The 17,881-nt window shown below is 42.3% G+C and overlaps 1 protein-coding gene across 1 annotated transcript; it reads left to right on the top strand.

The window, feature by feature from the left end:
• Window positions 1-2,027: 2,027 nt before the first annotated feature.
• Window positions 2,028-2,798, top strand: LOC149237871 (uncharacterized). The gene has a single exon (XM_089369418.1). The coding sequence runs from the start codon at window positions 2,028-2,030 to the stop codon at window positions 2,796-2,798; it is 771 nt and encodes a 256-aa protein (XP_089225544.1).
• Window positions 2,799-17,881: the final 15,083 nt, after the last annotated feature.

Genomic DNA, 17,881 nt, shown 5'->3' with positions numbered 1-17,881 from the left:
CTGCAGCTCCTAATCATGGCTATGCAAGCCTACCAACCATTCAGGAACGCGACAGATAGATCCCTCAGGGCCATTGTGAACTGATTCAACACATGCATAACACAGGGGGGGTTCGACCCCCCAAACCCCATGCCCTTCATATTCGGCAGCATACCCTCGGACGCCTTCAATACTCCATCCAGCTCCAGATTAGCGGAACAAAGCAACGATTTAGCGCCCAAAGGATCTGCGTCTGAAGGGAAAACTCCAGGACAACGCCGCGAGAAAAATCAGTCCACATGCAAGCCCATATAAAAAAAAATACCCAAACTAATCATTGATGACCCTTGGATCGAGGAGTACAGGGACCATATGAGCAAGCAGGCCCTGATATGTAGATTCATAGGGGTTAGACTTCACGAAAAGGCCCTATGCTGGTGGATCAACCAAAAATGGAAACCTAAAGGGGACTACAATCTTCAGTTGGGATCGAGAGGCTTTTTCACAGTAATTTTCGCTCACAAGGATGACAGAGATCGAATATTCGAAGGCAACCCATATTTCTACAACTCTGCAGGATTATACATAACTTACTGGAGGCCAAACTTTGCACCAGAGCAGGAGGATTTCAAGAAAGTTCCAGTATGGATCCGTCTGCACTCTCTACCTGTGGATTACTGGAACAAACGCATCTTGGAGGCCATTGGAAACTAGTTGGGAGTCTTCATCAAAGCCTCAGACCTCACCATACAAGGTAAGTACACAGCCTATGCTAGACTCTGTGTTTACATGGACATCTCAGGGCCCCTCCCAGATCATATGGAACTGATCCATAAAGAAGTGCAATGGAAGCAAACTATAGACTACGAAAATATCCCTTTCAGATGCCGCACATGCAGACAACATGGCCATCTAAGTCACACCTGCATTGCAAATAAACCACAACCTCAGGCCCAACAGGAACAAGAGGCCACTCCAATACATGGCTTCACCACAGTCGCAAGAAAGAGCAGAGGCAAGAAAGGAAAAAAGCCTACAAAACCCCCCACCAATACCAACCCTACCAATAAAGCCTCCACACAGCAAAACAGCTTTGAAGTTCTGAGCAACCTTGATTCACCGGAGCACCCCAAAGTCTCACAGGCCCCCACTGCTCAGGATCCACCGTTATCCAATCAACCCATGACGACGATCAATGCTCCAAGCACAACCTCTGTCTCTTCTCAAGCCCAGGCACTGCAACAAAACCCAAATCTCGCTTCCAACCAGACTACTACCGGCCACACCTCAATGCAAACCCCGCAATGCACTGAACCGCAACCAGATCAGCCCTCCACTACAACCTCAAGCAATCCTCTGGAGGAGATTTTGGGAGATCTTGATCTCCAAAAGGTCAATGAGCAATGGTCCAAACTGGGCGTGGATGCCATTCCCCAGGAACACTTGGAGAAGATAGAAATGGCATACCTACAGTTGGAATACATCAACCAAAATACAGCCAAAAGGCAATGGGGAAATAGCAACCAAACAGGTATTCAAGCCAACCTGGATTTGGATCAATACAAACCACAAGGACCAGGCAGAAAACAGGGACGCAAATCCACCAGACAGCAAATACAAGAGCTAGGTAGACGTCTCATCAATGAAGGAAAAATCAGGGCCTTGGTCCTATCTGCTCCAAAGAAAGCTCAATGAAAATCACAACTTGGAACATCAGGGGGCTTAACAGCACCAACAAAAGAAGAATCCTGAAAAATCACATATTCTTGCAGCACCCAGACATTGTCCTTCTGCAAGAAACAAAATGCTCTCCCAAGGGCACAGAAACGCTCAAAAAACTCGTTTCCAACAGTCATCAATGTATAAGCATAGATGCCCTTGGCCAATCAGGAGGGTTATTAACATTCTGGAACAAAAACAAATTCTTCTTGCAGAACGCTCTCTCCACCAAGAATTCATTATCGGTCATCCTCAACATGCCTGATTCAAGCCAATCGATATGTATCACCAATGTGTATGGGCCTCAAAGAATATAGGAAAAGCTGAAGATGCTGAAGGACCTAGACGAAGTCAGACAACACCATGGGGCAACTCACTGGATTGCAGGCGGAGACTACAATATGATCACCACTCTAGCGGAGAAAAAGGGAGGCTTACGAAAATTGGATAAGGACTCAGAGGCATTTAACACCTTTATTGCTGAATCCAGACTTTCTGACATCCCTACAGTCAATGGTTTGCATACCTGGAATAATAAGCAAGGAGGAAACAGGCAGATAGCATCAAGGCTCGATCGGTTCCTCTTATCAGAAACCATTCTACTACAAAACATCGACATGGAGGCCAAACTTCTGCCTATAGGAGGCTCGGATCACTGGCCTGTGCAGATCCACTTCACCAATCTAGAAAAGCCCCACAATAGACCTTTCAGATTCGAGGCCTTTTGGACAGAACACCCTACTTTCATGGAAAACATAAAAAGCTGGTGGACTGAAACCACCATAAGAAGCGACAACATCAGGTATATCTTCCAGCAAAAGCTCAAAACCATCATATCCAACCTCAAACGATGGAACAAAGACACCTTTGGAGACATCTTTCAAGCCAAAAAAGAACTTGAGGAAAAAATGGCGCTACTACAGCAAACAATGATCACAGAAGGGCATGATGAGGAAAGGAAAGCTCAAGAAACAAATCTACAAAGACAATGGGAAGAACGACTTAAGCAGGAAGAGATGCTATGGAGACAGAAATCGAGGGTGCAATGGCTAAAGCAAGGAGAACGCAACACCAGTTTCTTCCATAAGTCCACTACCTAACACAGAGCCTGCAATCGAATACTCGCTCTCAAAAAAGCTGATGACGATAAGGTGTTCTCCAGGGAGCACATTGGGGATGAACTCAACTCTTATTTCACCTCTCTTCTCAGCGAACCAAGCCTAAACAGAACCCAAGCCATCAATGCAATCACTGATTCCATTCCCAGCCTTTCTACTCAGGAGCAAAACTCCCTCCTTCTAAAGGATTTTACTGAGTAGGAGATTGAAGAGACCATCTTCACCATGGCCACAAACAAGGCTCCCAGACCGGACGGATTTACAATTGAATTTTTTAAAGCCTGTTGGTCCATCATTAAAGAAGACCTCCTCATCCTGGTAAGGAACTTTCACAGAACCAAAAAAGTGCTGCCATCCATCAATGCCACTTTCCTCACCTTAATTCCCAAATCTGGCCAGGCTGACTCCCCGGACAAGTTTCTCCCCATCGCCCATTGCAATTTCCTCTATAAAATCCTTTCCAAATTGATGGCTAGCAGACTCAAACCCATCCTCCCTTCAATTATTTCTCAGGATCAAACCGGCTATGTCGAAGGCAGGTAGTTCACGGACAACATTATCCTCAACCAGGAAGTGCTACACTCTCTCAAAATGAACAAGACTCCAGGCATGCTTATCCAGCTTGACCTGTCAAATGCCTTTGACAAAATCAGCTGGCAATACATGAGAGAAATCCTCCAGGCTTTTGGATTTAGTCAGCAATGGATAAATTGGACAATGGAACTGGTCTCAGGCGCTTTCTTCTCCATCCTGCTGAACGGAGGACCCCTTCAACCCTTCACACCATCCAGAGGTATACGACAAGGAGATCCCTGGTCTCCTTTTCTCTTCATCATAATGGCAGAAGGGCTGGGCAGATCTTTAACTAAGGCAAGAAGGCAGAATCAACTCAAAGGCATCAAACCGGCACACCAAGGACCCACAGTAATGCATCAGCAATTTGTAGATGATACAATGCTCATGGGCGCCCCCACAGTGCAGGAAGCTCGAACCATCAGCCAAGTGTTAAAGACTTTCTCGGAGGCCTCAGGTATGGAAATTAATCTTACCAAATCAAAAAAAAAATTCTTCAACACATCCATTCCCATGCAAAGAAATCTCAGCAGAATTCTGCAGATCCAAAAGACCTCCCTTCCAACTAAATATTTGGGCATACCACTTTCGGAATATGCCTACAAATCTGCCAACTGGGAAGCCCTCCTCAACAAAATGAAAGCTCGGCTAAGCAACTGGACATACCGAGCCTTAAACATGGCCAACAGACTGATCTTAGTCAAATCAGTCCTGCAAACCATGCCAGCATATATGTTCTCAGCACTAGCAGCACCTAAGGCGGTGTACAAATCCATCTGAAGCATTCAGCGATCCTTCCTTTGGAATGGAGCCTCGAAGCAATCCAAATGGGCCCTCATCAAATGGACAGACATCTGCAAACCAAAAAGGGAGGGAGGTTTGGGCCTAAGAGATCCAGAAATATTAAGCAAGGCCATAGCAGCAAAAATCTGGTGGAGATGGGTAGAAAATCCTAGCTCCTTGTGGGGAACCTGGTGGAAAGAGAAATACACAACTCAAGTCAGGGACAGAGACCTCATTCGGCTGACTGGCACCAGGCAAGGATCCCCCATCTGGAACAAAGCTTGGGAGAACAGATATATCTTGCAGCAACACAGCCTCTGGGAAGTGCACCAAGGAAAAACTGCCCTCTTTTGGGAAGATGCTTGGCAGCAGCTTCCAACCTTGGAACACCCAGACTGGAATACTCTTAAAAGAGCTATGTAGGATGTCGGCAAGGTTACGATAGCAGACTACTGGCAACCTGCAAGCGAGGCCACCACCTGGCAAAAGTGGCTACCCAGAGAACAATGGCAAGCTCAAGCAGGCCTGATGAACGTAGACCAGCTTTTACAAGACCTGGACAAAAGAAGAATCCTTATTTCCAACAAAGAGGACATCCTGAGATGGGGAAGAAACCCCAAAGGAACGTTCAACCTCAAAGAAGCATATCAGATCTTGGCGGCCTCTCTGGATCCGCAACCAGACCACAGTTGGCAAACCCTTTGGAGCAGAGGAACATGGCCAAAAATCACACTTTTCTCCTGGCTGGTCATGCACAACAAAGCACTCACATGGGACAATCTTCAAAAACGAGGCTTCATAGGCCCTTCACGATGCATACTTTGTGAGGATGGCCCAGAAACTCTCAATCACATACTCAATGCCTGTCCAATGGCCTGCTCTCTGTGGGATGACATGGCTATGATCTTCAGACAATCTGACAGAAACAAAGACTCCATTCAACTCTCACTCAGCCAGTGGAGAACATCCATGTCCTCCAATCCCTTGGTCAACAGTGCCTGGAACTTAATACCGGGAGCAATAGCCTGGATCCTTTGGAAAGAACGAAACACACGAGTCTTCAAAAACTCTGCACTGGCAGTAAGCATGCTGATAGGAAAAGTGAGACAGCTCATCAAAGAAACGGTCAATGCCATGGGCACTTTGCAGAAAGAGGGCAACACTTCACCGAATGATGACAAAATCATTCAAATCCTAAATCTTCAAACCCAGATCAACCCTGCTGGTAAAAATTGTGTCTCCAACGGAACAACGCAGGACAATTGGACTCTGCCCCCTTCAAACACGTTCAAACTCAATTTCGACGAGGCTTCAAGAAAGAACCCGGGAATAGCTGGATATGGGGGCGTAGTAAGGGATCACAACGTTGCAGAACTAATTGCTCTCATTCAGGGTCTCATTTTGGCAGGCCGCTATAGATTTCTACCACTGATAGTGGAAGGAGACTCAGAGATCATAATCAGGATGATAAAGAAACTCCAGATGGGAGCGTAGGTACATAAAGTTACCCCCAGCTGGAGATTATCGGCAACACTGCAGGATCTCCAAAATCATCTTTGCAACTTGCAAGGGATTACATTCCAAGCAGCTCGCAGAAAGGCAAACAAGATAGCTAATGTCTTAGAAAATGCAGGGATAGATTCCCAGATGGCAGAATTCCACAGCCTCTGGCACGATCTAGCAGAAGGAGTGCTCAAAGAAAACTGCAAAAAGATCCAGCAGACAGATCTGCACACTTAGGCCTCGACAGCAAGGCACACTATGGCTTCAAACACCGAAAGGAATGTTAAGCCACAGCAGAAGCGCCACTGAAAAGAGAAGATCCGCAGATGCGCCACTAAAAAGAGAAGATCTGCGCCAACAGGCTTGCGCAATCAAGATTGGAGACACATCACTGCACACCCAAAAGACGCATCAATAAAATGAATGCTCATCCACTTCAAGCATGACAATCTCAGGAACTTCAGGAAACAATCTGCCCACCTCGCACCAAGATGCCCACCACTCTTGCAGGATCACCTCACGGGCTCCATGAAAATTTTACTTAGACAGCACACTGTATATGCTACAGGCATTTTCCTGGAAAGGCCACCCAGTCAACGCAGGCAGGTCGCTCTAACCCCTGCGGACCACTGTATTTTTATTCTCAATCATTAATATAACTGCTTAATTTTACAAAAAAAAAATGCTAAATAATGAAAATTTTCCTCTGCGTCGAAATATTGACATTCAACGAGATGTATTGTAGTTGTGTCGAAACTTAAAACTACATCATATAAATAGGTTACAATGGATAATTAGGTTGGTTTTCTCAGATTTTATCTCAAAGCATTTTATTTTGGGAACCCTTCTTTCTTTCAAGGTAGAAAAGGTTCAGATACTTTGAAAGGGTTTGAAGTGGCAAAGGAGGCCCTGTAAACTGATATATTTTCCATTCTTTTCAGATTTTTGGAGCATTTCTGTCATATTATCTTTGTATTTAAAATATTCTCAGTAGTGTAAATTTATACCCGTGTAATTTCAGATCATTTAATTTTTAGAAAATATTTTTTTTCAACAAATCTATCCTTCAAAATGCTCTAGGACCTGTTATCACTCAGGTTGTTCCCTTTTAATCCTAAGGGAATACGGCCGAGGTAACCACAAACCAATCTTTGGATCACAGGTTCTAGCCCACCTGTAATCAGAGAGGGCTCTCTCTTTAGAATTTAGCTTTGTTTTGTAATGTTTTAGGCTAGTTTTGATGCACTAAATTTTGTTTAAAGTTTTGGTTGAATGATATCTTCCTACATCTAAAATGCAATGTTCAGGGGTTTTAGTCCATTGGGCATTGGAGTCTGTGATTACGTGTTGCTTGAGGTATTTAGTGAGAATGGTGATACTGCAGGGCCAGATGGGCACTCATGAAACAATCTTCAAATTTGGGAATATGGATTGCTACCAGCCAGTGAGAGGCAATTAAGAATCTTTCACTATGCTGGTGATATGGAGAAATGAAATATTACTCAGGAGCAACTCAGAATTCCTGAACAGTATTTATTATGAAAGATTCAGTGTAAATGTGAGCAATTAAGAATTTCACATTCATAACTAATTCTGAAGAAGACATAAATAACAGCAAAGATTGAGTTTAGGGTGTTCAATGAACAAATCCTGAACTATTCTTTTTCTATAATGCTAAGCCTAAGAAACATACAACATAAGTGGATTATGAAAGAGAGGAGAACACAATAACACCGTTCAGAAAAACTTATTGTAACGTGAGATAACGCAGGAATCTTGCAGCATCAAGCAAGATCATCACAACACTTCAAACAACGCAGAACTTTAGAAATTCCATCAGCTTCTTGTATTAAACTCTGAAATTACAGTATAGCTCTTCAGAAGAAAAAATCAACAACCCCAACAAGTTTATGCGTAGGGATATATATACAACTGTTTTACAAAAATATCTTAACGATGAGTCATTTTCTCAATAACTTTCTTTACCAACTCTCAAAAATAGCAGATGCAATAGTTATTGCTACTTTAAATGAACAATGAATGACTGTTCACTTCTGTCAGAAATCCTTTGACTTTTGGAGGCAACCGGGGTCGGTCGAGTGCTTTGCATTGAATTTGAGAAATCTGCCCTTTACTGCCTTTGTCATGGTGTGGCTGCCTCTGCCCCATCATCTGCATTTATAGGTCCTGCTTTGGTCACCAAATTTGATTGCTGAGTTGGCCTTTTCCTCTCCTTTCCCAGTCAGAGCAACTATATGAATATTCTGAAAATGCTGACCTGTGATCGATACACAAAAACCTGATGAATAAACCTGTTTCTTCATAGCAAAGTTTGTATCATGCCCATCCACCATTCCTGTGTAGGCAATTGGTGTCTCAGTATTTTTCCTAAGGTCTCATCTGCCTCAGTGTATTTGTAATAGTTTGGAGGCACTTCAAAAAGATGTTTAATCTCATTCATAATAAGGAATAAATTCTCTAGCTTTTCATAGAGACTCTGCCCAGATGGAGGCCCTGTTTCCTCTGGGGCACTTGCTGATGCAGTGATCTGGTTTGTGGCATAGGTATTGACTCTTTTGGCATAGTGCTCATGAGATAGTAACCTCCCTGCACTAGTTACCAAGCTGGGAAGACCTCTGTTATGCAATGCTGTGATTTTTTCAATAAATTTATTCACATCTGCTTGCATCTCTTGACACCTTTTGTCCAATGTCTGCACATAATTTCTCAAGGTAAGCACCCTCTTTACTAGTAAAATGGTATCAGTTCTACTGGTGATACCCATTCCTGCCAGCTGGGGGCCAGTGTGATTGTTAAGGACATTAATCATCCTGTTGGCTATTTCAGGCATATTGCCTAGAGATTCCCTAGCTCTCTGATTTTCTGATTGGGCCCTGCGTATGAGATCCATATGCTCATGGATAGTTTCAATATACTTCCACTGGTCTGTAATGGATTGACCAATGTTGGCCCATAGGATTTTCTTAATTTCAACTATAACCTTATCAAGAGAAAGCTCTTTTTCCAGTTCCTTTATTCTTTTTTCAAGAGCCCTTACCTCTCTTGTTCTTTCAGCTATGCTCTGCTTTGATTTATCATATTTTTCTTCAATAGCAGCCAATTTATCTTTGGTCTCATTCAGTTCAACCATCTGTGCTTCTAGTGCTTCAAGCTCCTTCATCATATTCTGCATGCTGAGGCTGGGCACCTGTTCTGATGTTGTTGTTGGTGCTGATACTCCTGTAGCTGGTGCTGGGCCTGAAGGGCCTGCCTCTGATGTTTGTCCGGTGGGAGGACCTGCTGCAGTAGTAGAAAGTGGCACACCTTCAGTGGATGCAGATGTCTGTGCTGGCTGAATTGGTACTTCACCTTGTTTTGTTTTTAATGCTACCTCCAATGCACTCTCTGTTTCCATCAATCTCTTATATAAACTCAGGAGTAAAGAAAACACATCCTGATCCTTCTTTTGCTCTGCAACCTCTCTAGTCTGAGGGTGAAGGGTAGCTGGCAGCTTGATATGCTTTCTCATAGCTGCTATGTCTTCATCTCTTTTCTTTAATAGTGCCTGTACACCCCTAGGGTCCTTTGGATCATGTCCCAGCTCTATAATAATCTCTTCCAAGGACTTGATTCTGTTGTCCTTGGCTTGAGATGATGCCTTTTCTAATTCTAGCTGAGCAGTAGTATTGTGTAAAGAATTTTGCAATTGGTGTGCCAGTAGGGTTTTATCAGCTAATGTGGAATAGAGCATCTCCCCGGTTTTCCTGTGTAGCTCGATCTGGTCCATGGGGTGGATGTCTTTGGCAAAAATCTCCAAATTAGTTCTGATATAATCAACAGCTGTCTGAGGTTGCTGCATAGTAGGCCTAAAATGACTAAGAGTCATTTTTTTTTCTTGAATATCATAAGCAGACATTAGCCTCTGCTGATTAGTTGGTGCCATTTTCAAGAGTTGATTGTAGATCTGGTATTTGAGAGGCTCATTTCTTTTCTTGATATCTATGAACTGCTTCTTGATGCTAGAGTCCGCCTTGGATCACTGCCTTGAAGAACTCACCTCTATCCCATGTGGCATGTCTTGTCCTTGCTGCAAGGAGTTGGCCGATGTTTCAATGCTAGGAGGGAGCATAGTATCGGTTGGTCTCTCTGGCAATTCCTCCTCCGAGAAGGGATTTAGCCTTTGCCTTTTCTCACCTTGCTGATCTGTTGAAGTGGTAGGAGGAGTCTCCTCTTTCCTGTCTCTTTTCCTCATTCTTTCCTCATTAGCTGGTGTTTGTAAAACTGTAGACTCAACTGTTACCTCCTGCCTTGGAGGGATTTGCTCTTGTGTTTATTGCTCTGTGGAGGCAGGTGCCTTAGCTATGCCTTCTTGCTGTTCTACTTGATGTTCCACATTAGGAGGTGACTCCTCTTGTTGTACTGTTTTGCCTTTAGCCATGTTTGTTGTTTGATTAGTTGTTTTGGCAGACTGCTGGGGAACAGTGGAGGAAGAGGTAGCTTCTCCAAGATGCCGAGGGGCTGGAGAACAAACCTGTCCAAAATATTCCAAGAAAACTGCTTTTTCTAATGTCTTAAAGGCTTTTTCTGCTAATTCTTCTTCAGAATAATCCTCCATTAATGTGCCTTCTCTCCACTCTAATTGGTTAGCATATTTTTCAATTTCTTGAGTGCTAACGTGGTCATAGGTAGCAAGCCTATACTTGATTCTTCTGAGGCTTATGAAATGGTTAGGGTCATAGGGTGCCCAATAGAAGCTTGCCTTGAGGAGGAGGCCTTTTAGAATTTTGTCTGCCTCTTCCCAAGCTTCTTCCCTCTTGTTAAAGGTAAATGGACCCAATTGATGCTTAATTTTCAGCTGTGCTTTCTTGTTTCTGCTATGAAAGTGGATCATATCTGCATTGCCAAACTGCCGGAAGTATTCTAATGCAAAAAGTCTCATGGAGCATACTTTGGTAGTCTGTATGGGGCTAACTCACAGCCATATATTCTGATCACTGCGTGGTCTTGGTAGAAGTACCAATCCCCAATGCTATAGTTCTTTGAAAGCTGGAGCATTCTCTGCATATCACCGGTGAGTCTAGGAGGAGGGGAACTCTACAACAGGGATAAGGCTGGATGAATGAACATGTCAATGAACTCACAGTAGGTTTATGGTGAGTAATGAATATGATGACAGACTGATGTCCAGAACATTACAGATCTTCTGTTTCCCTTTCCATCTAACTTCTTGAGGAAGACAGGAAAGCTATCAAGCTGATTGTACAATAGCAGATGATATATATAGGAGGTGTATTTGAATACCCTCTCTCTCTTCAGGTTCATGAACTGTTCATGCATCTTGTCGGCTATAAATGTAGCATAGTCATACTGGACAGCAGGGGGTTGTCCTGGGGTGAACATGGATAGCATTACCAAGTTTGTCTCATCCACATACTCACTGGTTTTGAATCCTAAGATGGAGGATATCATGTCTACTAGCAGTCTCCCTATGTCATTGAACCAGACATGTAGATAAGGGGGAGGCTGTCGGGGTTGGAATTCTGGAAGCATAAACAATTGGCCAATTCTTGTAATTTGTGAGTTGGAGAGCTTGGCACCTTGCTCTAGTAAAAGCTGCATAGACAGAGGAGACAGTGGCTTTGCAGATTGAAACTGTAGCATTTGGTTGATGGCTTCAGGAGTGATATGGAATAATACAGAGCGGAAGGACTCAAAACAACCCTTTGATTGGGGTCATAATTTGTGCAGCATTGGTGAATCAAATCAGGGAACTCATTGACCTGAGGGAGATAATAGATTGGCAAGTGGGATTTCTAGATTCCCAAGAGGTTAGTACCATCCCTGTGTTTTTTCTTTAGCTCACAAACGACTTCTATGTGGTATTTGTTACACAGTTCTACAGTTTCTCTCATTTGATAATCTCTGTCAGCAAGGGCCAACCATTCTAGGTCCTTATGTGGGGCATTCAAAGGTGCAATATTCAATGCCACAGGGGTCTCCATTGTTTAACTGTTATTTGGAGTTGTATTTGAACTTAAATTTCTAGAAAAAGTAACACAGAGCAGTGAATTTCAATGAATAGGGCAATTTGCAGAGAGAAAACAGGTAAATTGGGGTGAAACAGAGTTGAAATGCTCCTGAGAGAGGTTAAAAGAGTCAATGCTGGGACTGAGTATTGCTTTTACAGTGGATTTTGTCTGGCAATGGTTTTAAGTCGCAAATGCGCAATAAGCTGTGGAAAGCTTGGTAAATTTGAACAATGGGGGCCCTCCACAGGTGAATTTGGGGATTACAATGGGAAATGGAGGTTCTTCCTACTTAGGATTTTTAGCAGTTCTTACTTTTTCCCTCTTTTCTCGTTCAATTTAATGAATTTGCAAGGACCAGGGTATGCAGAGGGAATTTGATAAGTACCTGGGAGCAGTATGGTCGACAGTGTTTGAAGGTTGATTGAGCACACGACGCCGACAGCGAGGGAGAAAGCTTTGGAGTTGGCGGACAGGCGACGTAAACGGTCATGCAGGAATACAGTGCGCGTTTGGCGAAAAAATGGGAAAAAACGATTTTTGCGCAATAATATAGGAAATTTGGTATTTGGCGCCTTTTTTAATGGATGACGTCAGCATGATGTCATTGGTCGTGTTGGGTACGGAAGGGTGATGTGTCGACAGGTGATTGGGTTGACATGGATGAGCGATGTGGCGGACAGGTCGGAGAAATGGCAGAAGGTAGGGTGATGTAATGCTGATGTGGAGATGACGTGGGGTGGGAATGGGACAGTGGTAATGAAGAGTGGTTAGCGGTATTATCGGACCGCTTAATGTACGGGCCCAGTAATGGTTAGAGGCCGCCTGCTCAAGTAACAAACGGGCACGCATCCCAGGCCCTACGTCACCCTCTAACAGATTTCGGGCGGTAAAGAATGGATGGAGGGGGTGGTCCGAAATTGTTGTGGACCGTCGGATGGGAGGGCCCGGATCCGACGGATGACGGGCCGTGAACATGTGAATGTGATACGGCGGGACCCGACGGGTATTTTTTAATGTTTTTTGCTTTTTGGTGGCGCGCGCCGAAATACAGACTTTGGGAAAGCGGCTTATAAGTGGGTTTTTTCCAAAAATTCATATAATGAGCGGGGACAATACAATATTGCGGTTTCATAAGGTGGATAAGGGTTATTGAACCAACCAAATGTTAATTCAATCCCCAACTATAGAATGAACAAAATACAAGAAAACCTTTGATTCTGTAACCTTTTCCGAACTTTGAATATATGGCTATAATGCCCAAGGGGTGGGGGGGTAGATACATATGTTTTGGTTTTTTCACAATAATGCTATAATAGTAGGGGAAGAGGAGCACTTAGGGAGTTAGATAATAGGGTTAGAAGTCAATGTGAATTGGGGAAGTGAAAGATTGAAAGTGAGGAACAGAGAACTAAGTTTAATGAGTAAACTTAGATTCAGAAATAGATGGGGAATGATTTTACACAAGAAATGTGGCTTTTTTTCAGAGAAGAAGGTCAAGACTTGTCATGAAATTTTCCAAGGAGAGATACAAGGAGGACTTTTTAGGGAGGTCCTAAAGTCCTCAAGGGGATGTTAGAAAGGGAGTCTTTAGGGGAAAACAGGGGAAGTTAGAAAGCTCCTATATTTTGTCTTCAAAATGCTGCATAGATACCTCTGCAAATGCTAATATGTGCCTTCTTGATCAAGGCCAAAACTAAATAGGATCAGGCTTCTGCAACTTCTGGCTACCTACCCAACTTAGTACCTAGCATTTTTTTTTACTCCAGGGAGGGTGCACTTACACTTGCAAACCCTCATATGCTCTTTTCTTTTTGTTGCCCTGCTATCTAAATCTACCCTTACATCTTCCAAGGTTCCAAATTAAGCTGATGGGCTCCTTCCTTTCTCTATCCAGCTACTCATCTTCCAAGCTTGAACTGTTTGAACAGGTACTCATTCCCTAGTCTAGAACAGGCAATTTAAAACATGGCATGGCCCAGCTTGAACTGTTGAGCCATCCATCAAGATAGCAGTGGCATTTTGGGTTGGCCACTTTCCTGGTCTTTCTTTGGGGTTCATTTCAATTATTTTTTCTGACCAATTCATTTTCTTGCCCTTTGATTATTCTTTTAAGGCATACCCTCTTTACATGTTTTAACTGTTTGCTTCATTCACAAAAATGGAACCTTTGTATCATCAAAGATGAACATTTTTGGCACTCCTACTGTCAATCATGAAAAATGAAACCCTATTGGTATAGGAGGCTAACAGTGGCTCCACTTGGGGATGACTTTTCCAGATGAAAAGTCAAGATCAGCAGGTCAGATTGCCTTTTCTTTTCACTCTTTTCGCAGTCTGAAACTTTCCATTTGTTAAAGACTGTCCATCTAAATCCAAGAAACTTGTATGAAATACTCATTAAGCTAATCTGCTGTGAAATCACAACACTTTTTTTACCCTGCTTCTCTGAGTGTTTCTCATTACCTAGATAGTTCCCAAGTAACTTCTCTTACTTTCCCATGACAAGGTGAATAATATACATCAAAAAGAATGCAGCACCTTAGTCTTTCTCAAAATCTACTTCATTTGGACCTTCATCTATCCGCTGTAAATAAACATACTGAAAATACAAATTTATGTACAATATACAATTGAGCAGTGCTTGATCAGAGGGGGTCAAAATAATGCTTGAGCATCCTCCCATTGACTGGGCCTTGCTTAGTGTTTGAGCCATCCAAACTCTTTAGAAAATAGGTGTTATTACCTTGTACAACATAAATTACATAAGGCCCCTTCCACAAGAAGTCAAATTTACCATGTTTTCCTTTGTCCTCCCTCCTGGAATCCCATCTCAGCACTTTGTTTCCTATGAAGAAGTCTTTAGCTTTGGTTCTTTTGTCAAATATTCTTTTGAGCTTCCCTTGCAGTACTTGGGTTCTCTGGTAGACTTCCTCTCTTGTTTGTTGTAGGTGAATTTTCTGATTAATCCTTTTCTGAATGTCATTTGGATCAGCTTGCATCTCCTGTAGCAACTTGATTACAGGGACTCCCAAAGATGAAGGGAATCTGGCTTCCATTCCATAAACTAGTTCATATGGGCTTGTGCCAATGGATCTCTTGGTGGTCAATCTGTCTGCCCATAGTGCATTCACTAACTTCTTATGCCAATTCTTTTTGTTTTCCTCCAAAACCGTTTTGATGATATTGATGAGGCTTTTATTGGAAGACTCGGCTAGGCCATTACCTTGAGGATAGTAAGCAGTGGAATGACCTAAGGTCATATGATATTTGTGGCAAAAGTTGAACATTTTTTTGGACTTGAAAGCGGCAGCATTGTCTGTGATAATTTTGTCTGGACAGCCAAACCTGGACAAGATGTTGGATTCTAGAAATTGTATGATAATGGAGTCATTGGCCTGCCTACAAGGAATAGCTTCTGTCCATTTGGTGAAATAGTCTGTTGCAGTCAGAATCCACCTATGCTGGCCAGAGGATGGGGGGTGAATTTCACCAATAAAGTCTAAACCCCATTGCTGCAATGGTCTCTCAGTTGAAACGGGTTTGAGTGGTAAAGGCAGCAGCTTTCTCTTGCCTTCAAAAATCTGACATTTGTGACAAGACATTACAAATTTTCTTACATCAGTAAACAGGGAAGGCCAATAAAATCCAGCCCTTAGGATTTTATCAGCTGTGGATTTCCAGTATAAGTGTCCTCCACAGTCACCTGCATGAAATTCCTTGAGGACATTGTCAGGTTCATCCAATGTTAAGCAATTAAGTAAGATTCCTTCATGATTTCTCCAAAACAAAACATTATCTATGATACAAAACTTTGATGCTTTCATTTTCAAGAACCTTTTCTTAGTTCTGGACAACCCTGGAGGAGCTTGCAGGTTTAACAATACAAAACATATATCAGTATACCAGGGAGATTTCATAAAGGCTTGGTTGATTTTTGGAGTCGCCATCTCCTGTTCGTTGTCCAGTTCATTAATGTCAAGGGCTTGGAAATTGGTTTCAGCCATCAGCTTGGCTAGACCTTGTCCTTTTATTAGTTTGGTAGGCTTGATTTCCATGTCATACTCTAAAATTTTGGCAATCCATTTGCCCCTACTACCTTCAATTCCTTCTTGGGTTAAAATGTCTTTAACCACTGCATTTGGGACATAGGAAATGACATGAGAATACAGGATATAGATTCTAAAGTCTTTGATTGCCTTTACCAATGCATAGGCTTGTTTTTCCATAATCTGATACTTCAAGGGGGCATCTCTAAGGGCTCTGCTAAAGAATGCAATGGGTTTTTCACAGCCTTGGTCATCTTTTTGTAACAGAACAACAGCAATTGTATGCTCAGATGCAAAGGAAAAAAAGATGAAATCTTTATCAAACCTAGGGCTTGTTAGGACTGGTGTGTTTGTCAATGCTCTTTTGATATCCTCAAAGGCTTGTCTAGCTTCCATGGTTCATTTGACCTTGGAATCCTTTTTTAGCATATTGTTTAACAGTCTTGTGAGCTCAGCCAAGTTAGGAATGAACCTTCTCAAGAAGTTAATTTTTCCTAGAAAGCTTTGTAGTTCTTTGATGTTTCTTGGATGAGGTACTTGCAGGATAGCTTGAATTCTGTCTGGATCGATCCTAATACCATCTTTTGAGATTATATGCCCTAGGAGTTTACCTTCCTCCAGACCGAACAATGATTTCTTTGGATTTAAAGATATGCCATATTTTCTACAAATTGTGAAAACCTGCCTCAAGTGTTCTAAATGTTCTTGGTATGATTTTGAAAAGGCAGTAAGATCATCCAGGTAGACCACCAGAAAATCATGGATTTCGTTGGCGAAGGCTATATCCATAGCTCTTTGGAAGGTGGCCCCTGCATTCTTAAGCCCAAAAGGCATTTTGACATATTTGAAAGTTCCCCAAGGTGTTGTGAAGGCAGTTTTGTCTTGATCATCCGGGTGTACTAGAATCTGATTGAATCTAGAGAATCCATCTAATAATGAGATCCTAGAGGCTCCCACTACCCTTTGTAGGATATGATCCATTTTTGGTAAGGGGTAATGGTCTTTGAGAGAGACCTTATTCAAATTTCTTAGGTCAACACATAGTCTGATCTCTCCTGTCTTTTTCCTAGTAGGCACTAGGTTTGAAATCCATTCTGAGAACCTAATTGGAGCAATGATTCCTGCTTCATACATACGTTTTACTTCTTTCTCAATGAGGGGGAGGAGCACAGGGTTCACTCTTCTAAGTTTTTGTTTGAAAGGCTTTTGGTTTTCTTTTAAAGGTATGTTGTGCTGGATGACTGAGGTATCATAGGATTTGAGGTCCTCATAGCTCCAGGCAAAGACATCTTGGAACTCTTTAAACAACTCAATGTATTTCAATTTTTGATCAGGTGATAATGCTTTAGATAATTTTATCATTTTGGGATTTTCTATAGTTCCAATGTTACAATCTTCAATTTCAACATACAGCAGTTGCATTTTTGGTTTTCTTGAGATATCATTTGAATCAAATAGATCCTCCAAAGGGGTTAAACCCGTGGGCAGAAAATTATCTTTTAACTCAATTACCTCTGCTTTTGTTTCAGCCAGTTCATCTTCATCTATTTGCCTCAACTTTTGTATACTCTCGTTGTTAAAGGTGGTAGGATGCAAAACTAGATTAGTTGTTTCAACTGATATAATCTGTGTAATTGTGTGTGCCTGTTGTTGCTCATCTCTAGTGGCTGAATCAATGTTAATGCCAGAGAACTCCTCTTTCAGAGTGAGGAAGTTATTTATCTGTGTGTCACTCTCAAAGACTTGCCAATTCTTGATGTTATCCGTGACTGCAGGTCTATGTTTGATTTCAGCAGTGAAAGTATGATTGGGTTTGAAAGGCAGCTTGCAAGTGCTGGCAAAGGTTGCCAAGCTATGAGCATGTAGATTGAGTTCTCTGGAAATTTTAGTTAACTGGGATTCTGAGAAGGTATCAAGTACCTGTATAGCTGCTCCCTTATATGCTCTCAACCTTAGATCATTTGTGGTAAAATTTCCTTTCATCTGTTGTATGATCAGATCTGAATCTCCTAAGATTGAAACTTTGGTTGCACCCAAATTTTTTATGAGTTTCAGACCTAACAAAAGAGCCTCATACTCAGCCATATTGTTTGTGCATCGAAATTTTAACTTGTATGCATGACCCTCAGCC

The sequence above is a fragment of the Pinus tabuliformis genome, chromosome 8 (assembly GCF_031772625.1).
Source record: "Pinus tabuliformis cultivar Carrire ecotype Pingquan chromosome 8, CPIR1, whole genome shotgun sequence".
NCBI lineage: Eukaryota > Viridiplantae > Streptophyta > Pinopsida > Pinales > Pinaceae > Pinus > Pinus tabuliformis.
The sequence above is the reverse complement of the archived record's forward strand: the minus strand, read 5'-3'. Positions and strand labels throughout refer to the sequence as shown.